The 24,883-nt window shown below is 36.7% G+C and overlaps 1 protein-coding gene across 2 annotated transcripts in view; it reads right to left on the bottom strand.

Moving 5' to 3' along the window:
- bcar3 (BCAR3 adaptor protein, NSP family member) overlaps window positions 1–24,883 on the bottom strand; it is an 83,912-nt gene that overhangs the window by 40,195 nt on the left and 18,834 nt on the right. The window contains exons 1-3 of one of the 2 annotated variants that reach the window (XM_038295021.1): window positions 14,185–14,448; window positions 3,347–3,533; window positions 2,986–3,237 (exon numbers count right to left, since the gene is read on the bottom strand). In XM_038295021.1, the coding sequence (XP_038150949.1) occupies window positions 2,986–3,237; window positions 3,347–3,525 (431 nt within the window). In that variant the 5' untranslated portion in view covers window positions 3,526–3,533; window positions 14,185–14,448. Of the gene's footprint in view, window positions 1–2,985; window positions 3,238–3,346; window positions 3,534–14,184; window positions 14,449–24,883 lie in introns of those variants that run through there. The other variant, XM_038295020.1, reaches the window with a different exon arrangement.

Here is a 24,883-nt window from a genome sequence, read left to right as displayed (position 1 = left end):
GTATTTGGGTAAAAAAAAAAGTCCTAAGGAGTGCCACCTTGTGGTTCTTGCTGTCTCTCTCTTAACATTTAATTCCAGGTTATTTGGATTTTGTGGGTTTATAATTAAATAGTTAACAGGAACCTACAACTTAAATTAAAAACAGATACACTTTTATAAAATATTTCCAGGCCTGGCATGTTAATGTGGGCTGGATGGGCACTGAAGTGGGCCTGGCGCCTCACAGTTACCATCTTGTAAGAAACCAACTTCCATTTGGGCAGAACTTGTTAGTTTAAAGTACTGACAGGTACTGGAACAATTATATTGTTTTCATGATCCACTTTTTCGCACAGAAACATAATCTACATTGATCACTAATAAGACAAGGTAGACAATCCCAACTGGGATCCAATTTTCATACAATTCCCAGCCCAAACGTTAAAGTTTCTTTAAAAGTTAACCATTGAAGGCCAATCTCCTACTCTGGGCAGAAACTGCTTATTTGCAGCAAACAAATACGTACTTTCTGTGCTTTAATAAATACTCCATCATTTATGATGGATCCCAATTGAGATTGTCTACCTTGTCATATTAGTGATCAATGTAGATTGTGTTTCTTTGAGAAAAAGTGGATCATAATACTTCATCAGATCTGTAAAGCCTTTTTTAAAGAAATAGTTTTTTTATAGTAAAAAACCAATCCGGTTTTTTTTTCCTGATATTTTTTTCTCTTTTTCTTTACAGTCTGGCCTACCAGATCTAATGTTCAACATTTTCTTCTTAGAACATAATAAATATGTTTGAACACAGGCTGTAAATTTTTAAAGCAAATGGAGCATTAGTTGCCTATAGCTGATCTTTTTTTTGGTTATCCCTAAATAACAGTAAAAAATAAAAAATAAACAAGAGAGAGATGTTTTCAGTTTTGTGCATCAAACCAGATCTAAGAAAAAAAAGATATATGATGGTTAAAATTGCCAGCTGACTTAGCTGTGCAATAAGTAATTAAAAAGTAGAATCAAAGTTGAAATGAGCTACGAGTTAGACATCCTCCCAGCACTGATCTCTCTTTGTACCCTATTTTTTTCCACAAACTTTGCTGCTGCCCTCCTCCTCCTGTCCTGGTGGTCCTCAAGCTGCCCATAGAGGTCAACAAAAGACAGACTGGCCAATAAGGAGCTAGTGCACCATAAGGTCAGGGGCCACAGGTCAGTCAGCAGCATGAGGATTGAAAATCAAGATCGACTTACTAACCGGTTATAGTCTTATATAAAAGCAAACTATGATTTGTTTTTAAACTTTTACAAAGGCAAATTAGTGGATTTAAAGGCTTTTAATATTCAAAAAAAGGAGGTAAAACACCAAGTCTGATAAGTTGCGTTTATGCAGCATCATCCAGTGAGAGTGTAATGCTGCTCACTATCCAGCCACCTGCAGAGGCTGAATTCCACCATGTATGTCATCAGCGTATGAAATGGATCCAGCATGGAGGCACAGAGATGAAGAGAGAGCAGACAAAGAGTTAAGACTAATCTGTGATCAAACCTACCACACCCTGGCTCACAAAGGTACTGAACTGCTGGGGGCCACAGGCACGCACAGGCGCGCGCACAGAGCTGGCTTCTATCAGATACAGTGTGCTGTAAACTGACCCCAGAGACAGAGATGGGAGGACATGATGAGGGATGAGGTGTGTTTGGGTTCTCTCTGAAGTAGAGCCCCCCCCCCCCCCCCCCCCCCCCCCCCCCCCAAGGGCTCTGTTTACAGCCTCCCCTATCTTCATCCAGCTCTGAATGGTCTCCCTTTTCTGATGGAAAGCCGTTTAAAAGCAATAACAAAACAATGTTATATCTGTTTTTTTTTTATAAGTTTTCCGGATATTTTTATCAAGTAGTAACAAGATTAATTTGCTAATCTGAAAACAGATGCTAGGCTCCTCTTAGACAAAAACTGCAAAGCAAGAGGACGGAAAATAATTAACATTGCTGTGAAACACGTGATGTGAGGAGGTGCTGTCTTAATAAAGTTGGTCAGGTTTGACAAAAAGGTCTATGGAAGATTTGATTTAGTTTTTAGGTAACCTTAAGACTGATGACGCCATTGGATTTTAAAGGTATAGAAGGCAATCTTTTATTTCCGGGTGGATCATCAAAATAAATGGTCATCCTAATTGCCAATCATTCTGGTGATATGTTTATGTAAGGCCGTCCTTCATGCTCATCGCTTTAGCCATCTTATCCTGCGCATGCACACTTTCAGGCATATATCTGTTATGAGCTGTGGTTTCAGACAGTCATTGAATATCACCTTTCTCACCACGGTTCTTTGAAAATGGCAGAAGGTCATAGAGAAAAAGTGTCTAAGAAGTGTATGAGAAGAAAAGAAAGGCCTCAGTAGAAGATATATCCCAGAATGCTTTGCGCTGAGGACTCTCCTCACAAAGAATTATGGGATTTGCAGTCACAGTCACTAATAACAAAGATGCCGCAGGTATTGTGCGATGGACCAACGGGGAACTGATCATCTGTTCGAACAGTAAGTTGACTGGGTTCACTTTATAGTCCCCGCTCATTATAGTGATTGAGGGATGTAGGGGTTAGAGCGGACGTTGAGGCACAGTAAGCTTGTATGAGCTATAAGAAAAGCAACTTTTAAACAGAGCATGCACGAGAAAAAATGGGCACATTTTGGGCACATTTTTTTTTTAAGTGACAGAAGGGTCTTAAAAATGTAGAGAAAATCCTCCACAATACCTTTATTTAAGAGCTACAGAAATGCACACCATGTTTTTTATATGTTAATTAAAGAGAATGTATATTCTTTTTCTGCCACTTTATAATTGTTATCCAAACATTTTCAGTATTAAATTTAATTATCCAATCTAAAAGGATGTTGTCATTCACATTTGATGTAAATGACAACAAAAATAAAAGTGAAAACTCTGAAAAATCCACTAACAACAATCTCAATCCTAACTAACTGTCTGCATTCGTTTATTCTTACCTTATACTTTTGAAGTCATTGCTGATGTTCTCACCCGAACAGGGTGTTGTAGGCTGAAAGTTGTGTCCTGGAGGCAGTAATGTCTTTCCAGAAAGTAACGTCTGCTCCTGATTTGTTTTTGGTTCCCATGTGTGGTTGCTCTGGTTGATGTTGGTTTCTCCTCTTCTGCGACGGGGCAACGTTCCATGCAGTGAGACTGGCTGGTAGGCTGCAGTGGGTTCAGACAAGCTGCCGGCAAGCCCTGAAGGGTGGCTTCATGAAAAAAACAAGTCATGAAGTAAAACACCAAGTTCAAATATTTCGCTTCTTAAGACTCATTTTAAATTGAGTTAATTAAATGAGGGAAATAAATTAGAATCACCAAGGATTGGAGCCATGGAGATCCATTGAAAATTTGAGCTTTCTGGGTGAGCAGGGGCCATTGCTGGGGCCACCAAGGGAGGTAATGGGTGCTCCAGAGTGAGCAGAACTCCCTCCTAAGGTGTGATGATGTGCATGTAGGGACCTGGGCAGACTGGCAAAACGCCCCTCAGCCATCATCCTTAACTCTGGAAAAAAATAATAATAAAAAAAGTTTTATTGACAAGTAATGCTCTACATGCACAAAGAATTTGCTTTTGTGGTACGGTGATAAAAATGCAGATAATTTAGATTAGTTTTATCACAGAAGACTAACAAAAAACAAAAAGGAAACATGATGAGCTTTCTGGTAATAAAATTTGATTATATTTAACAACTAAAAAGGGCTTGGTTGGTACAGTGGCTAACACACCCAGATACAGTGAAAAGTCAGATGATGTTGTTCTCTTTAACCTGGTTATGAACACTGTCAACATGTTATTATATACTGGTAATTACAAAGGATTTAACTACTATATGTCATATCTAAAAGATGGATATTCTTGTTTTAATTATATCTTGTAACACAAAAAAAACATAAAGTTTATTTTCATACACATTTTGTAAATATGCATGTTCAACATGAGGTAAAGCAGTTGTTTTCAATAAAGGCCTCTAAGGTTTAGGTTAGTTGCACTTTAGGGATTAAATAGACAAAACGATGAATGATACCTAAATAGTTATATATATTTTAAATATTTTATCGTATAATATCTTACCACCCATCTGTATCTAAGTCCAAACTGATGAAAATAGATGAAGAAAAAACAGATGCACTTCACTCCTGACAACTTTATTTTGCACTCATGAAGTAAGCTGTTGTGTGTTGGTGCTGACACCAAAGACAGAAATACACAGTGATGAGGAAGACAGATAGCTCTGCAGGGTTGGGAAAGCACAGGATGGCTTCTTCATATTTTTTCCTACAGTGTGAGGATGACTGGATGGCACACTATGATCTGCTCTGAATCACTCTGCATGCAGCAGTTAGTCACACTGTACCAACCAAAAAAATATTGTCAGAAAAACCCAGAACAAGCTTTGCTTTGCTCTATCCTAATCTCATCAGAACCAAGAAGTCTGGACCTTGAAATTTCAGCTGGTTGTTTTTGCCTTTTAATGAAGCTGATTGGGGTCATAGAAAGTGAGCAAAATGAGGTGCAGTATAGACTCAACAGTAACCAGAAGGGATTTAATTTTGACCAAACATTTGGATCCTCTGAACTAATGTCAGCTTCGTTCGTTAAAACGTACAATGTATGAACATTGTATTCCTTATAAACAATCTTTATTTCAGCTGCTAACAGCTGCAATGGGACAGCCGAGATATCCCTGCAGAGTATAGTGAGAGGAGCTGAGGTCACTGAAGTGTCCCTACTCTGTGCCATATCTGTTTCAGAACCAGTGCAGGAACACGGTTCTGAGTCCTACCAGAGACACCTCACTCTCTGTAAATGAACTTTGAGAACAGCTGTCATCATCAGGCTAAAAATATAACATCAAAGCACAACCACGGTACTGACAACAACACGTATTTCTGTCTTAAACTACTAAAATGCTGATCAGCAGGTAAGACCATTCACTTATTTTATGTTCTTCTATTATTTAAGAACCAAGAGAAGTCAAATTATTTGGTTTTACTAGTAATTTGTCTTGATTTACTTAACCTAGTGTGAGCTAAAAACGGGAACTGATGGAAGGTATTACTATATATAAATATATATATATATATATATATATATATATATATATATATATATATATATATATATATATATATATATATATATATATATATATATATATATATATATATATATATATATATATATATATATATACATATATGTATATATATATATATATATATATATATATATATATATGTATATATATATGTATATATATATATATATGTATATATATATATATATATATATATATATATATATATATATATATGTATATATATATATATATATATATATATATATATATATATATATATATATATATGTATGTATGATACACTTAAAGTATATCAACTAAAGCAATAAATTCTTGTTATTATTGTTTAAATACTGCTAGGTGAGGTTTACCCCTCTGTGTCTAGCTGGAGGTAGAGGAGGTAGGTTTCACAGGCAGTTGCATGCTTAGCTGATGAATCTAAAAACATGGCAACTTTAACCAACTAAAATCAGGTTCAGAGTCACACATTTCACACACACCCTACTCTTGCAAAGAAAATGTAGGAGTCTCCCATCCTAATCATGTTTTTAATTAAGAACTGGTTCTTAAACATTTCATGGAGGGAAATAAAAGTTTAATAATGAAGAAAGGCTTCTGATCAGGTGTGTTTAAAGCTCCGTCTGCTGATGCTTTATCAACATGAAACCTCTATTGCACTTTTGCCCTATGCTGTTTGGCTGAGCAACGTTTCACTGTATCCTGTACAATGACAAAAAACCTTCCTAATTATTTTCTTTTGTTGTGACTTGGTTGCATTTAATGCTATATGAGTCCAAATGTAACAAAAATAAGCTGATTATTAAGGGAGCATTAAGTCCTCTCATGTTTGTGAAGTGTATAGCTTGTGAGGCACTCCAGTTCTAAATAGTAAGGGTTGGATGAAGGGAGCTCAGTTTACTGTTTAGTTGCATCAGGATAATGATACTTTTCTCTCATTGCAACATAATAATTTATTTGTTTTTAAAAGCATGTGGGTTTTTTATATATACTTAGTGATCAACTGAACACCTGGGGATCTTATTTAACAGTGTGAGTTCTGGTAAATGTTGGCTGAATTAGTAAGAAAGTAGGGCAAGCTTTCAGTTACACTTTTGATTTCAAGTATACTACTGTACATGCTGACGAGAGTGAACCTTTGGAAATAGAAAATTTTAGAAACTTTCATATAATTAGGTACTTATAGTCATCTTGTCATATTATTTAGTGCAGATATTCAGTATAGTGCATGAATCTGTATCATTCAGAAAGTAGACATTTCTGACATCACCTAAAAACCCACAGCCTTGGTTATCTCGTGATTACAGCATGTAAATGCTTTGATAAAATCATTGCGATGAGAAGCCTGATAGATATTTTCCAGTAGCATCATATCTTCAAGATGAAATTCAAATGCATCCCATAGTAACATTGGTCAATTTGCCCTTCTAGGACCCTTACTTTAGTTATTTTGTATTTGATCTTATTTAAGGAGAAAAACATGTTATCTGCCATGAGGCTTTCTTACTGACCAAGCTGTGATTTTTATCTGCCCTCTTTAATAACAGTTGGGAGAAAGTCCTTTTCTACAATTTATTAGGAGAAAATGTGCCAAGCCTTTTCCAATGAATGTGTCTGTGCAGTAAAAACTGGTGAAGGGGTAAGGAGACAGTGGCAAATTAGATTTTTGTGTTTTTATCTTTTTTTTAAATAAAGCTTTATATGCTCAATAAAAATCTATTAGTATTGCAGTTTAGTAGCAATTGCATGTGCAACAGGCAAGAAGTACCAGTTCGTTTTAATTTAACAGCAGTCACTTCCACTTTAGGTACTGGTGAATCTAAGTTGTGAATTGGGAGTATTTATCTAGTTGTAAAAATCAGTCTTAAAATAGAGCTTAACAGAATCAAACAGTGGGGGTGACTGAGTCATCAGCACGTATTGATGAATGTCAATGGAAATGCGAATGCAGCTTTGAAGACCAAACAGCTGGCCCGTCCAGGACTCTTCATGCTCACAGAAACAGACAGTAAAAGAATTACTAAGGCATGTGGGATCAGACAGAATGTGGATTCCTCCAAGGGGCAGAATGACTGCAGCACCTATTATATGACCCTAAGGGATTCAGCTGTGTGTGTGGTACTGACCATCTGCCAGACACACAACCTCCCCCTGTAGTGCATAAAAAAGATCAACTCTGACTGAGTTAAAAGACAAACACATAGTGTTAATGTGAATAAATACTTAGCTTTAGAGTAAATTATTCATGCTACTGGAAGTCATTTCAAATTCAATGCAGAGAAATCTAATACAAAATATCTAATGTCTCTGCTCATAATTCACTTATCCCTCAATGTCATTTATTTCACATTCAGATTATTTCAGTCACTCCTCTCTTTCTTAACCCATCCTAGCTCATCCATCTTTCTCTTTCAGTGCCGTGTCCCCCCCTCCACACAGACATCGTCTCCTTATCGTTCTATGTCCTTCACAGCATCAGCTCTTCTTTGCCCCCGTGACTTTTGTTTCTTTCTTTTCTCTGACCTTCTGCTTCTCATGATGGACTTCACTTTAACTCCTCCCATTTCTTCTTCATACTGTCATCCTCTGCCCCCAGCAGCTGTTTGGCTTCCACTTTTATCCCTCTTCACAAACACAAAAAAAGACTAATATTTGCTTCAATTACTTCATTACATTAGAAATAAAATAGCTTATTAGCTCTATCATCCTATTAACCAAAGAATTTCTTATTTCCTGCTACTTTTCAAAGCTTTAAAAGCTTAAAATTAAAGACAAGCCTTATAAAAATGGGTAGAAGTTTTTCTATTAAACCTATAAAAGCAAGAAAGTTTAATTTTGTGCACATAATGTACAAATAGATAGTTTTTTTTATATACACAAATCTTTCCTTGTGGAACTTAAGAGTCATTGGGTATAGATTGGATCTAATGTGAAGGCTTAAATAGCTCAGCACCACAATTTTATATTCTATCAGCTAAACGCTGGTTTCACATGGTGCATTTGACACTAAACCTGGCAATGATAAATCATCAGAGAGAGTTATAGCTCTGCATGTAGAGGATCAGTGAGCAGACCTTCATGATCATTAGAGGTGACCCTGTAGAAAGGCTGACATAAGCTTTCTGTTAGAGTTTTATTCAAACCCTTTGCTTCTGCAGCAGCTGATATCTTATTTTTAGAAAGACATCTAATTTTAGTCCATTAATAGTTTTTCTAAATAAGCGTTTAATCCTGCAAGGTCAGGCATGTACATTACCATTGCTGCCTCATCGCTGATTTGCTTTGACTCACCTGGTATTCTTTGCTGCAGGTAAGTGGTGATGTGTTTTCCTATTTAGTCATTATTTGATGGATTCATTAGTTAATAGAAATGAAGATGTGTGACATTAGAATGTGGAAATACTGTCTAGTTTATACAATAATAAAACATGTTGATTCTTGATTACTTGAAATACATTTTGCTTTGCTTAATTCTGAATAGCCAGACTTTATTGCTACCTCTCATAGTTGGTTTTGACCAAGCTTCCCCTGTCTTTGTTGGACAACTTAAAGAATTTATCAGGGTTTTTTTTGTTTTTTTTTTATCCCACCAACCTTCTGCAAGGTATCTAGTCATTTTCAAAGGAAGGTTGTGATCTGTTTTTAAAACCACTTAATTCTTATAAATTAATCCTTATCAAACATACATTCTTTAAACAACAGACATGTAATATCGCTGGAGATAAGGTTCTTTATTGGTATTATCAAGAACAGTAGCAGATAATTGTCACAAGCTGGACATGCGCTTATACTAATATGTTAGCAGATATAAACTTTCTACACTTTTGTTAAGTTTGTTGCTATATTTGTTAAAAACAAAATGTTCGAGTTATGAGAGGAGGCCGGCAGAATGAATCTACTTCATTAATGCTTTACTACAAACTAATTAAAGCTACAGTGTGTAATTTTCAGCAACATCTAGCATCCAGACTGCAGACCGCAGCAACATGAACATCTCCCCCCCACCGCTTCTCCCCCCCAACAGTACGGCGAGCGTTACGGGACAAAATGTCTTCCGCGACGTCCGCATCACCTACCTTCTCAAGTGATGAGGTTTGTTTACATAGATAATTTTAGAGATAGTATTTTATTAGTCTGTGTGTTCAGTACCGTCTCAGTTCATCTCTCTCAACTTGCCGTAGTTACTTTCGAGCGTAATGGGCGATCTCGCAATCGCTAGTTTGTTGGCTCTGCGCTGCCGTAGCGCAAAGATGTCTGCCTCCATGGCTGCGAGACCCGCTCCTATGTAATTATAAATAACGAATTCTAAGGCAACGCAAATATTAAGGTTAAGAGGCTGAGCTCGTAGATGATGATAAATAACATAGTTATGTATAATATATTACATTTCTGACCGTATATCCCTGTAATTATTACACACTGTAGCTTTAAAATAAATAATAACAATTAAACTATTGCAAATAAACAAATGAGAGCTGATATTAGATCTTTGGACCTGCAGATTGAGAAGTCACTGAGTTGTAAACACATCCCTCTGGATTAAATCCTACATCAGTGAACCAAGAATATGTGTGATCAGTAAAGTGTCATATCTGTTCTGTTGTGAAGTGGTTTTCTGGTCACATGACTTATTCTGCAACCCAACCCACTCAAGTTACAAAGGCAAGTTTCTGAGAAGGGAGACCTGCATGAAGCGTCAATATTAACCTGAAATATTCCTATATATGTAAAATGAAGCTAATACTTTGGTGGAGGCTTTCAAGGTCTAAATTTAAGGAATGAATCAGTGTTTTGTCTGTAAAAGGATATTTTACCATGATTATACTTGTGTGTATTTGCATGCTTGCTTCCATTAGTGTTTCACCTTGCTGGTGGGACATGTGAATTTCCACACTGAGTGAAAAAGGCAACCCTGGATAAACTACTGAGAAAATCTGCTTCCATTCCCTAAGCAGCGACAGAGGAAAGACTAGCTGCAAAGCTGGACATTATGAGGTTTACGTTAAGGCATGTTCTGAAGTGCAGGTAAAAGTTCACAATAAATATTCCTCTTAAATACATATTTCTCTAGTATGCTTTGGTGAGTGCAATGCAAAAAACTGAAAAAGCACACACACAAAAAACAGAAAATATGTATGACAGTTAGAAACAACACTTAAAGACTTCATTTTTTTCAGTCTGTCACAAAGATGTAAGCTGTTACCTTGTTTTAGTTGAATATATGAAAGAACACCAAAAAAATCCCAAACAGAATAGGGAATGTCAACATCATTTTATATCTTACTTTATTTTTATTGATGGAAAATTGTTGGAAATAAGTCCACCATTGGTACAGGCTTCCCGAGGGTAACTTTTAACTAAAATTATAGTGATTTTACTATTCAAGCAAAATAAAATACTGCAGCTGGCCATACAGGCATTCATTTCTATAGCCTAACACCACTCTAAAGTACTTACAGTGGTATCTTAATAACTGTAAAACCTGCAACATGAGAGTATTTCTAACCACCATGTCTCTCTATCTCTCCTTGGCACATGAGACAAAACATTCTTGGTCTTTGTCACCGCTGGCGCTGAAGACCTTGTGTTTGGAACACATAAACACAGACACTGAAGGTTTTTGGGTGGGAAGAGGAAATGGCAGTATAAACATATAAACATACGGCGACCCATCATAGAAGATTAGTGACAATAAATGTCTCTATCTGCTCCCACATTTACTTTAAAGGAGTATCTCTTTTTTCTCACAGCCTCCAAGACGCAACTTTAACATTCAACTGTCTTCAGTGCCATTGTTTGATAGTAGGCTCTCTTCCTGTGTCTGTAGCTGACAATAAACATCAATCAGTGCTCAAGTTGCTCTTTCCTTAATCCCATAAAGTGGTGGTTATGAGCACTTTGCTTCTTATCATTTAATTTAACTGAACCAGCTGTGGGTATTAGATTATTCTAGGTTATAAGATACAAAAATGATCATCAACATCCATACATTATAGCTTCTACACAATGGCAGCAGTTTAGATGAAAGGACTGCACTAGCACTGGTCTATCATTACACACAATGGAGAGCATGAATGCAAACAACATGTTTGGGAATGAGCAGTTTCCTCTTGCTGGTTTAAAGAGTTTTCCTGCTATGGCAGAGACTTGAATACACACATACACAAACATGCAAATACACAAACCAGCGCATTAGAAAAGCCACCCCTGGCCAGAAGTGAACAATGGGAACGACTGTCACATGACCGCTGTGTAGAGCCAGTCTTTGTTACAGCAAGAGAGAGGTGTCCTACTGCGCTCTTCTGTGCGTGGGCCCTCCAGCATGTGTGTATGTGTGTGTGTGAAATCTGTGTGTAACATGTTAATGAGGGCTGTATTAAATCCCACAGCAGTAGCTGCCATTTAATGCTTCTAAAATCTCTGTTGGCTTGTCAATCTTTCTTTTTCTCACACATTAACATGTAACTTCACTATGGTTGTGAGCTCATTATGCAGGTCTGCAAAGAATGGGGGAGAAATGTGACGTTGACATACAGTCACTGATAACCCCACTTTGAGCCAGTAAATCACACAGGGCAATTAAGATGAACCAAAAATGGCTACCAAAGTTTTTAGCAAATTTCAGGAATTACTTCTGCTTGATCATCACTTATTTTACTAAAAAACTATTACTGGTAAAAAAAAAAAATTAAACACAGCTATTTTTTCAATCTATGAAAAATGATGCATTAAAAGCAGGATGCTCGCTCAAGAGGGAATATTTGGGCTGATCTATTTAGTTTGCATTTATCGTCTGTTTCTCACAAACAAGCACTAAAACAAAAAATGTTTTTCCTGATTACACTAAGGTCAGAACTCTCTGCTCTGTTTGACGGGTTAAGTCTTTGTCAATTGTTAAAAAAGGACATTCGGATAAGGGTGTTAAAAATCGGAGACTGATATGCAGAGGCCGATTAAACTAAAGCACATAAGAAAAAAATTTGTCTTGTTGATTGTCTGCTAAACAATCTGAAAACTCTCCTAGTTAAAAAAAAACAAGCACTTTTTTTTTCTTCATTCGTCTAAAAATGAGCAGATGGTGCTATAAAGTTATATGTTTTATTTGCACAAATGCGCATGTTCAAGTATGTGGTAGTTCACCTAATTGGATATTTTCTAAAGATTTTCTATCCCATTGTTGGAGTCCCATTGGAACCAGTTGTTGAACATAAAGTAATTACAATGTACCTCTTTCTGGTACATTTTCCATGAAAAAAACCTTCAGCTATTAAACAGCATTAAAAACAACCACTGAGTTGACAACCTGGGCTTTATATAATATACAGTGGCAAGTACCAGACAAAAATGACCTATGCTTTGGAACTAACTAAATGTTTCTAAAAATGACACCCCTTTCATCCTTGGGTAAAAGTTTTAAGTCGGATTTTAAGTCTCCATCCCATCATAGCAACAGCTACAAATTAGCTTCCTTACTCCAAAGCAAAGCATATCAGAGTTCTTAGCATCCATATAAACAATTAGTGACTGTTAGTTATGCCACATTAGGGCTCTCTAGTTAAGGTTAATCATTGTTTTCCTTCAATTTGTTCCCTCATTTTTTTTTGGGACTCATAAAAATGACAAAATAACTAAGAATCTTAGTGTTATATTGGTGTCATGCAACCACATTTCCTGTTTGTACAGTTTGGGCAGAATTTAGAAAGTTATTTCTATTGTTGGTTGTCAAAGCGGTTATGAAGCGCCGCCCTGGTTGGTATGAAGTGAGAAATGGTTGCATGAAACAATGTACGAGAAACTGCATCACTGCAGTTCAACCGCTAAAGGGGTGAAACTGTAATTGGGTGAAATACCCAGAAAATAATTCAATTCTGTTTATTTCCATAGCGCAAATTCACAACACAAGTCATCTCAAGGCACTTTACAGTTCAGCCAGATCATACAGTCAAATTGATTCAAAGTTTTCTATCTAAGGAAAACCAGTTGATTGCATCGACTCATTGACTCAAATGCAATCCCTCACATTAAGCATGCTTGTAGTGACAGTGGGGAGGAAAAACTGCCTTTTAACACGAAGAAACCTCCAGCAGAACCAGGCGCAACACAAAAGCGCTATAATGTTATCTTGCACAAATTGATCAATTTAAATCCTCCTCTAAATTATATATGTTAATAACTAAAGAATATAGGATTTTATTTATGTGGTATTTTGGGGAAAGCTTAATATGAAACTGCTGAAGGAATTAGTGAAACTCAATTTTCCAAACTTCATTGCTAGTTAAAAGACCAGGTCAGAAAGTGATGACCTGCTGGAATACAATTAACTTAATATGACAGCAAGTGACAGAAAAGAAGCATCATTTAAATGCTGAATCTGACTTTGTAGTTTAGACATGACACTGACTAATGTCTGAAAAACTGCTGCACACATGTATTTCTCTGCCTGAAACATGGCTCGCACAAACTCAACGTCTGCCTGTGTCATCATCTGACCTGTAGCTTGCTGTTTGAAGAAGTCTTCTTAAATCTTGAGGGTCAGAGTTTGAGTGTCACTCAGTCCAGCTGTCAAAGTAAATCCGAGTGCAAATGTGGACCCATTTGTGAGGTACATCACATTTGTTGAGCGTGACTGAGTAAAAGCTGAATGATAAACAGCCAGGAAAGAAAAATAAACTGAAATAAATGTCTTATGTCAGGACTTACAAGGGTTATGTACTCTGACAGGAAACTGAAGACAGGAGTCAGAGTGTTGATCTTTATCTGTTATGTTTCATATAATTATGCCCTGCTGGGATTTCAACAATTACTGCTAACAATCTCAATGACCGCAGTAACACCCATCGCCTGGGGATGGCAACTCATAAACTCTCAGAGTAAATGTTACTCACTCTAAGTTACAACATAGAGGGAAATAGTGATGTTGATGTAATAAAATAAATTTTTTAAAGGATCAATACCACATAAAATATATATCCAGTAAATAATATTCTTCCAGGGATGCCTGCAGCATTTAATTATATGCACAGAGTCAGAGCACAAGTGTCCGGTCATTCTTACCTGTAGGATTTGTCCCTTGGATTGTTGCTCTTGTTTAGCCCTTATTCTGGAAACCTTCCTTCAAGTTTATTCCTCCTCATACTTAGGAACACCGTCAGTGGCCAGCAGAAAGTCCACACACTCACACTCCTTCAAACAGGCAACAACAAGTAGCGCTGCACAATCACAAGCCCTTCCCTCCTCCTCCTCTCTCTGGGGAGTGATTTGCAAGCATCCAGCCCCTCCTCCTGCTCCTCTGCATTTGGGAGGAGTTTTGCTTGAACTGTGTCTTATCAACCCAAACTCCAGCCTCCCAGCACTGACCCGAACTCCCACAGCCGTCTTCTCCTCACTCCATCCCCTCCTCCTCTCACATCCACTGACCTCCTCTCCTGTGCCGTTTCCTATACAGCCTCATATTTCGTGCTTTGTTTGGCGCCTCTTACACAAATAACACCAACTGGTATGGTGCTGAAAGAAGATTTAAAAGTGACTCAGTGTTGGTATTTGCAAAAGGAGAAAGGAACAAAACAACCTAATCTCAGCAAGGTTGTGACATGTCTGAGAAACTTTAGTTACTCGAAAGATTAATGAGGTTTAGCTACTTGACTCAATATTGGCTTTAAGATAAATCAGCTCAGTGTTACAGGTTAAAGTCTTATTAAATGCCTCTATTATGCTGTAAGATTTAACGTGCAAGGGAAATAAAAGGAAAGAACCTTTTCTGTCTTTAGAGAACGTATATTTGCATTTGGTTGTGTTAGTGTGAGTCTTTGCTGGCAGCCCTTAGGACAACTCTCTCTCCTGTCTTTGTCTCCTGTTCCTTTGTATTGTCTGGAGTCGATAACACAAAGACACGTGTATGTGTGTGCAAGGGTTTTCCTGCAAGCAACCCATCCTGCTGCTATGGAAACTAGAGATCTGATGGACCACTTAGGAAACTCTCATATAGTCAATAACTTGTTGTACATGAAGTTCTGATCTTCAGCAGATGAACTACACTCGCTTCGATTGGGGAAGACACCAAGGTGAGTCAGGGTTCTAAAATCCTACTTTCCTTTACAAATTCCAAAGTATGCCAGTAAGTCTGTGAGGGGGAGAGCTGTTTATTGGGGCATTCAGATAACATGCCTTCAAGATCCTGTCTATTTAAGGCTTTGAAGGATTTGTTTGAATATAAGCATTTTTTTTTACCCTGTCTTTTACAGTGCCACCGAGTGTTTAAACTATGTAAATGCAGCTCAGATTTAGTCAAGTCCAGAATAATTCATACACATCCTTTGCAGATTAAAGTTAACATTAAGAATTGAATTGACCAACATGTTTCTTCTGACTGGAAGTGATTTTTGAGATAGATCTTATAAATTTTTCCATATGACTATGGACTCTTATTGAAATCTGACTAACTAAAACATGTCTGAATCTGAATTATATTTTAAATCCAATGTCGGAAGCATATATATATATTAAACATTCAGCACATGTCGGGAGATGGAAACAATGTATGATTTTTACTACCTAAAGCAGTCCTTCATTTTTTTTTTCAGGCTAAAGGTGAAATAATGAAGTATTTAAGTCTATTAACTTAAGCAAAGTTATATATATATATAAAAAAATGGGGTCCATGTTTCTGTCAAGCTGCTCTATCTATGTGACACACAGCATGCATGAAATGATGTAAACCCTTGAATTAAAAAAAGTTATGTTTCTATTTAGGCAAAATCTCCAAAACTGAATGGAAGATCAAGTTGATCTTTTTGAAGCAGTACTTGCTTTTGGGGGTTCTCTGTGGTCATTGGTGTTATAGCCAAATAGACTGTAAGGGTCTTTCAGATACATTTAATTATCAATCTTTGTTTATTAATCTTATTCTTTTTGCAAAAAAGGCCAAAAAGCATTGTTATGGAAGTTTATGTGCATGGAAGTTTATGTACTTTTCTGTCGAAAAGTATCCAATTTGTAAATTTGGTCCTCTTTGAAGGTGTGCTAATAATTCATTTAAAAAAATGATTAAAGGTGCATATCCTGTCTTACCATAAAAATGTTACACATATATATTTGATGAAAAGATTCTTAAACAAATAAATCACATTCAATTGGGATCTCAACAAGTATATTTATTTTGTAAAATGCAACAACAGATTCATTAGCCTATCTGGTCAGAATTTACCTTTGTGTTATTATGGTTACGTAATTGTCCAGAGAGCTGTTTAAAAAAGAAATTTCTTTTTGTTTTTACCCTTGTGTAAACAAAATTACAAATAAAATCTCTCTAAGTCTAAGTCTATAATACTAGCTATTACAAAATCCTCACTTGCAAGATACAGTCTCAGTCTTTTTACTAAAACGAATCCCATCTATTTAAAGCAAAGTTCTCATATTATTAATTACTGTCTACTTGATACTTCATTTAGAGATATGCAAAAAAATAATAAAAAATTATGAATCTATGGTAGCTTCCTGATACAAACAATTCTGGCATTAAACACTGAACAATCCAAATAAATTCTTAATTTTCTGATTAAGTTTAAAAATGTTTCAGATGTGCCAACATTTTGGCAAGAAACAAAAGACCAAAAAAGAGAAACTATTTCAAATACCTTTCCTATGGCGTGTTAAAAAAAAGTTAAAAGGAGTTTAGGTTATATGAGTTAAAAACAACTTAATAATCTATGATAAATTCTGTTTTTTTTTTTTCAGAGCAAACCAGAAAATAAAATCAACAGGATTTTAAAAAATATTATATAATAGCTATTAAACCATTTTCATGGAGCTGAACCTGATGTGATTAGCTTGATAACAAATAAAATAAAACAATATTATCCACATCTGTTTGTTAAATAATGACATAATGCTTTTTAAAATGGTAAATAGACTGAATTGCTAAAGTCTCAATCTGACCACTTTGAAGGGGGGGGGGGGGGGGGGGGTTCTGATGGGGAAGAGAGGCAGTATATGATTCTTCTTAGTGACTGACCTGTTATGGTGAAGGGCTTATCAATTTTTTGGAAAAGGAACAAGATATTATTTAAAGAAAATCTTTACCATTAAAGGTTCCTGTGCACTACAGAGGTAAAGAGTGACAACAAGCCTGAGCAAAATGCCTTGAAAAGACTTCAATTCATTCAAAACAGAAACAGTACTAAAGAAACACTACCCACATCTTAAAGGTTAAGCGCTGCTCTTATTTTCTTTTTGCATTCCATTACTCTTAGTTTATTCATTGACTCACATTTCTAGATTCCCTTTGTATAAGTACATTAGAAGGGGGAGTTTGTTGGCAGATTATAGAAAACATAAAGAAGAAAAGTAAAGTGTATAGACAGGTTTCTTGTAAGCAGGGATGGACTTACAGGCAAAGTAGGCAACTGCCTTTGGCCCCAAACTAGCCAGGGCCGCCCCTGTGGGGGGCCTCCTAGCTTCCCGCTCCTCTAACAGTGCCCTGTGATATTTATGCACAATTGAAATGAAAAGATAGTGGTTTAGCACAATAAGTGCTCACTTTGGTTAAGTTTCCATGTTTTGAGAAATCTAACTGTTTATCCACCTTGAATAATGGATCCTACTGTTCTGAGCTTGATCCGTTGGCTTAAACTCTGCATTTTTTTCTAGATCTCACAAAAGAAGACTCGTATGTCTGTTTAAAAAGATACATGAAGCCCCCAAATTGTCAGATCTTAAACATTCAGAACAGCTTCATTGTCAATTGCATGAGAAATGAAAAGCAACAACAATACGGCAAAAGAGCAACAGGGCTGATTCCAGAGCAGCCGGTGCCATCAAAAGTGTTGGAACTGGATGTGTCTTTGAGCAAAGAAAGAGAAAGAAATGACCAAAGACAGACCACCCAAACCAAAGATACTGATTAATAATAGTGACTCAGACCAGGACAAATGAGAGTTACTAGGGGTGGAACGGTTCACAAAATCCACGGTTCTGTTCGGTTCACGGTTTCGTGGTCACGGTTTTCGGTTCTGTTCGGTATATGTTGATTGTTAGCCTGACATGTTGGTCGTGTTGCTGTAAAACGTGTTGCAAAATGCTTGCACACAGTTGCACTTTTATCCACAGCTTTCTTTCCGCCTACATCGTAGGTCACTCTAAATACAAAGTGGTCCCATACAGCAGACCTATAAAGTGCTGCTGGCGCGTCTTCCAACTCCTGTTCTTTCCCATTCGCCATACCCACAAAATTCTCCACAACAACTGATTTTTTTCTGCTACACCCGGATACGCTGGCCTAGTGGTTAGAGCAGCACGCTTGTGCTCTGAAAAGGTTGCAAGTACCTGGTTCAATCCCCACAGCATGCATTCTTGGTTCCTGAGCAAGACCCTTAGGGCGCCACACAATGGCAGCCCATTGCCCCCCCAAGTGGATGGATTAAATGCAGAGGTCAATTTCCCCAAAGTAAGATCAATAAAGTTCTATTATCATTATTACCACTTAAAGTAGATAAAGGTCCTTTATATCATCACATGCTGGTGTCATATTTTCTGTGCTGATTGTTTAAGGTTTAGTACTGAAAAGAGATAAGTAGCCTAATAGCAATTAATCATTTAATCAGTTCTTTCATTTTTTTACTGTTTTGTTTTTCTTAAAAATATGTGTAATATGTAAAATATGAACTAACCTAATTAATGAACATAGAGTTTCATTCTAAGTAAAACCTAAATACTATATTATGTATATAGTTCTTCATAAATGAAATATTAATAAAGTCACAGTCTTGGTTTTGTTATATTTTCTTTTGAGTATTCAGTTTTACTTTGCTCCATGTTTTCTAGTTTTAGTAGTTTAATTCTTATTATGTTTTGTTTTCTTGTTATTTTCAGTTTCCAGGTTTTTATTTGTTGCCCTCTGCTGCCCTCTTGTGTTCTCCTTTTTCCCTTGCTCCTTTCCTGTTCTGCTCTGTTCACACCTGCTCCCAATCTGCTCGTTAGCCCTCTCTTTGTTTCAGTCTCCCATAAATACTCTCTCTGTGAAGTTCTCTAGTGCAGGTTCCTCGTCTAACTTCCTCCAACTCCGTCTCTCTGAGTCTTTCTCCTTGTGATTGGTTTTCCCCTGATGTCTCCTTGGTTTTTGGTTTGTTTGACTTTGTTTTCATGTTTGATTTTTGGATTCCTGCCTCAGTTATTTGTTAACTCTTCATTAGATCCACAAGAAACTCACTTCTGTCTCCCTGCCTCTGCATTTGGGTCCACAAACCTCAACCAAATCCTGACAGATAAAGAAAAAACAAAAGATAGATCATCCAAGAAGTGTCCAGGATGAGGCTCTGTATTATATTTAAGCCCCAAAACGTAATGTCTTTTAATCTACAGAAAGTATTTTATAGATGCTACAAATGTTCAGTGCAAACCAAGACTGCCTTGTTTCACGGCAACAAAATAACATATTTATGAAAGAAGGAACATATTCATATAATCACTGTCAGCCAAATGTTTGGATAACTCCCATCATGAATACAGTAATCAAATGTGTTTTTAGGACCTGATTAAATAGCAAACATAAAATAAAATAAACTTTATTTCAGTTTGTGAAATTTCTACCTTAGAATGTCAGATAATTTAGATGAATTTAGATAAAGATTTTTCTAATCAACTCAGAAGCCTGATAATCTTCAGTAAAATGCTTTTTACATATTTTAGCAATTTAAAAAAATAAATTTAAAAACTAAAACAAAAAATAAATACGTACAATTTTCTTGTTTCATTGACATCAGTTTAGCATCAAGTGTTTATTGCTGAAACAAAATACCAATATTTTCTCTCTATCACGTATGAGAAGTACATTGTGTAGATTTTCTTTAGAGAGGAGATGGAATATTTGACCTTCTCCATTCCCTCCTTGAAGGAGTTAAAAGCAGCGCATCCTGTTTAGCGCAGCAGTGTTTCTGATTTAAACACATCACCCATTTTGTATTAAGAGCTGGGGCCCATGCTCATTGAATGGCAGCTCCAGACCAAGATACGTATTGGTTATTGAGTTCTGTAGAATCAGCATCTATTTTCTTAAGCTGTGGAGGAAAGAAGAAGAACTACAGTAAGACCTACAGCTGAGCTGCTCTCTGGTTCACAGTATTGCTATGAACAGCGTGGCAGCTCCACAACATGTCACACTTAGGGCTGACAAGGGCCCCCTGACTAAAGTTTACCTGGGGCCCCTAAATGGCTAAGTCCGCCACTGCTTGTAAGCATCTGTATAATATGTATATATAAAAATAAAAAAACAGGTTTCACAATCTCTTTTCTCTCTTTGAGTAACTTATTTTATCACTACTATAATCAAATTATACAGAGAACCCCTGACTAATAAAGTTTTGATTGAATGAATCAAATTATATAAAAAATCCTAATACCTATAAGTTAAGTTAAGCTTATTAATTTAATAATGTTTTCCTTCAAACTGTAAATCAAGGCTTTAGCTACCACTTCTAAATTTCCAAAAGAGCCAAAGTGCTTTTGTTATTTTTTTCTTTCATGCCTGTTGGATCTTAGCACACCAGAAAAACCATTTCCTGCACTTCCTGTTAACAGAAATTCTCTGACAAAGGCCGCTTGCTTTGGCACAGCTTTTCAAAGCAGGAGGTCCAACATGAACGGCCATTTGCAAACACTAGCCATCAATAGAACCTCGGGCACAGGGTTTCCCTCAAGCTGATAGTTTTATCATCAGGGCTGGGCAATATCAGTTATTAACAGTTTGCATTCAAACTGTCAACATGTTTTAAGTAGTTGCTCTGGACCCTCAAAGGGACGATAAAAAGTCTGCCCAGAACATTCTCACCCAGATATCATTCATTAACCTGTCTCTCCTTTCTCTTTCCCTCATTCCTCCAACTCCTCATCTCCCTCCTCCCTCTCCTTTGTCTTGTGAATTTTAACTTTAATTCTGATAAAGCGTAAATGTTTGTCGTACATCAGTGTCAGTTAATCCTTAGTAATTGCATCAATACTAGCAGACTCAGAGCAACAAGGGGATTTGATTTATTTATATCTATAAATGATGGAACATGTAGCTTGAAGCTAATGAGAAAGAGTTTTTCATCAAAATTTTGTAGCAGTCACCTCTATACCTACATGCGGTATGTCCTATGTCGAAAATATTGGAAGCCTGTGTGAGCTTGTTCTTCTCTGGAAAAAATAAACAAATTTAATGAGGCTTTCATTCATTGTCAATACATCCAGCCTATCCCAACAGGGCAACATAGAAGCTCACAAAATAAGCACCTAGCACAACATGACAACAGAGTTTTCTAGGACTGTAGAGGGAGGCCAAAGCACATTAAAGGGAGCTCATCATACACAGCGAACAGGCAAAGTTCATGCAGTAAAAGTTTCAGGCAAGGAATCAAAGCCAGGCCCTTTTGGAAGCAAAAGAAGTAACAACTACACCACCATGCAGCCCAAATAACTGTACTTGCACATAACAGGCTTTAAGCAATAACCTTGGTAGATTCTCTGTATCAAATACAGTAGTTTCTGTCCATTATGTTTAAATTTAACTGACGAGCATGCAGGTGGCACAGTGGTTAGCACGCAGGGCCCACGTATAGAGATACGGCCGACGCGGGTTCGAATCTGAACTTTGGTCCTTTGCCGCATGTCTCTCCCCCTCTCATACCCCCTTTCCTCTCAGCCTGCTTTTGAAAAATGAGCCACTATAGCTGTAGAAACCTAAAAAAAAAAAATAAATAAAAAAATAACTGTGTTGCAAAGTCAGAAAGAGCGACTGTTTGAATTTTAATACAAACTGTAGAGGTAGAAGTAATATGTCCAATTCTAAATATTTTCAGACAGACGTTTCTGTAGCTGCAGTAAGAGCAGCTTAATCTCTGGTCAATAAATGTTATGCAACCTTGAATGTTCAACATTTAATCCTAAATCTCTGTGTATGACATAACTATTTTGCAGAACAAAATAAACTAGCTCATTTAAAAATTCAAATAATGCTGATTAACAGGAACACTAAATTTATTTGTGCTTTCAACGCTATTATAGCTTAGTTTCCTCTAAATTGTTACCCTATTATTCATTCATTTAGAATAAAAATGTAAAGAAAACACATCTATGTAAATGTCATGTAGAAAACATGTTATTTACTTCTATATGTTTTCTTGCAATCATGCTTTATTCATGTTTATATATTTTTAGTTTTTGTATTTTTTGTTTGTTGGATGCTATGATTATATCAAGACAACTCAGAGTGATAGTGGAGGTTTTGGTTTTACACAAAGGCCTTTCGTTCTGCAGACACTTTGATGCACCATGTTTTGTTCACAGCGAGCTAACGTACTATCATGTAAACATCAAAACAAAACTGGTAGCAAAACTCATTACATAACAGACTTGAAAATATGATTTACAAAACAAGATTCATCTGCTATATTTCAAAATAACTAAAAGGGAAATTTAATATTTTGGAAGAAAAATTATCTACACAGGATTCCTAATTTGAGACTATAGCTAAATGATGGGAACACAGGTGTTACTACTGTGCAGAAAAACAGAACAATACTGATATTACAATCAGTAATAATTCTAGGTCATGTTGATAAGGTTAAGATTGTCCCATTACACCCTGTATGGACAAGATGTAAAGGCTTGTCATCTCTGTGGGAAGAACAAAGATAACCCAGAGGCAAAGCAAAACCTTGTTTTTACATGACCTCCCAATCATCTGGACTGAGTGTGGATTAAACCTTCATGACCACACAGACAGTTCACTGAAAAGACTGTTCAAATATGACCTGAATAGGTGTAGAAGAGTTTAGAGTCACGATGATCATGATTTGCCAGAGGCTGCATGGGGATTCAGAATTAGTGTCACTTGATGAAATTGTAATACCGATTTTGTAGAATCTAGGAGAATGGTCAAAGTTAAATAGGCTGAGCTTTAAAGGAACAATTGATAATTGCTTAGATATATTTGTGATTAACTAAAGCTGAAACTTAGACAGAAGATTTAACTGGTAGCATTTGATTAAATCCATGTTAATTCCAAAATCAAACTAAGAAGATTATGTTGCGCACTAAAATGTTAACCTGTAAATTCATTTAAATATTTTAACTTAACTTCTTTAAAACCTGTTAAATCAAATTTAGTAGTTCTCAAATTCTCAATTAAATATATAAACATATGCTATGGTCTGGGGGCTTAGGCATTTGGGCTCATTTGTGATGATGATGAATCTTGGTTAAAAAGAACAACCCCCCTTTATTTGCAAAAGAGAAAACTTTGCACTGACTGCTAACTACGGCACAGAAAGGCTTCTGTAACACTCGAAACATCATGTCTGCACAGATGCAAACAAACAATCCTTCTGCAGGATACCAAGCTATAGAGCAGTGATTCAAAACCAGAGGTACTTATAACGCTAGTGGTCCGTGAGTGTATTGCAAGGGGTACATTAAAATATTTTATTTTCCAGATCTGTGTTGTTGTTTTTTTGTGAGGACCCAATTGAAAAAATAAAACAAGCTTTTATCAGTCAAAAAGTAGTTTTTTCTTATATGTTTGAAGCAGAGAAACCTCTAAAACCTGCAGAACAGGGGGCCTTGAGGACAGAGTTTGGGGATGCCTACTTTAGATTGATATAATTTTTTGAATTCTTAGTTTTGCTGCCCTCTTGTGTCTTTTCCTTTCCCATTAGCTCCTTCTAGTTACTTCTGTCTACACCTGTTCCCTATCAGCTAATTAGTCAGCCCATTGTTTTGTCTACACACCTGTTCAGTTACTGATTGCTGGATCATTGCCATCCTTTAGGTATATTCCTCCCTAATGCCTCCTAGTTTTTTTGGTTCTTGAGTTTCTTGTTAAACGGTTCTGGACTATAGATTCCGTATTTTTACCTCTTCCTTAAATTTTGCAAGAAATAATCCCTGCTTCTTCTACTCTGCATTTGGGTCCACAACTACATCCACCAACCTTGCAAACATTAAACCTTTAGAAATGATTGTATTATCACCAGAGGTGGTAAGTGTGTAAACAGAGTGTATACAAAATGAAATTTCGTTTTGTAAAGCTTTCATGACATTTCCATTTCTTAATGTACAGCAGTGATCAAATGCAAACAGTGTGGGGAAAAAAAACCTGGTGCAAAAAAATGCATTGAAATGAAAGTTAAGAGCATTAAATATATATGGTGCGATTATGCAGTAATTTGGTTTGGTTTTGTCAGTGTGACGCAGAGTCTGTGACATGATTTAGAGTTTTCTCAACAGTTCAGCTGTCGGTTTGAGGTGGGGAAGAAGCTGTTTTGGAAACTGCTGGACCTGCATCAAATGCTGCAAAGCCTCTGATATTGTGGAACACGAAGAGCTGGGATGAAACATCTTTTATGGAGGGAAAAGGAGCTCCGATGATCTTCTCTGCTGTTCTCACCTTCTTCCAGTCTGAGGCGCTGCAGCTTCCACACCACACAGCTGGTCAGAACGCTCTTTATGGTGCTTCTGTAGAAGGCTGTGAGGATGGGTGGGGGCAGGTGGGCTCTCCTCATCCTCCGTAAAAAGTACATGCACTTTTGAGCCCTTTTGACCAGTGAGGTGATTTTTTACAGTCCAGGTGAGGTTGTCTGTGATGTGCACCCCCAGGAATTTGATGCTGCTGACCAGCTCTAACAATGAGCTGTTGATGAGCAGTGGAGCGTGGTAACGCTGGTTCTTCCTGAAGTCCAAGATGATCTCCTTTGTCTTCTCCATATTCAGGATCAGGCTGTTG

Source organism: Cyprinodon tularosa, unplaced genomic scaffold, assembly GCF_016077235.1.
Source record: "Cyprinodon tularosa strain WSP-4 unplaced genomic scaffold, ASM1607723v1 ctg35, whole genome shotgun sequence".
In the NCBI taxonomy this organism is placed as follows: Eukaryota; Metazoa; Chordata; class Actinopteri; order Cyprinodontiformes; family Cyprinodontidae; genus Cyprinodon; species Cyprinodon tularosa.
This window is presented reverse-complemented; position numbering and strand designations above follow the sequence as displayed.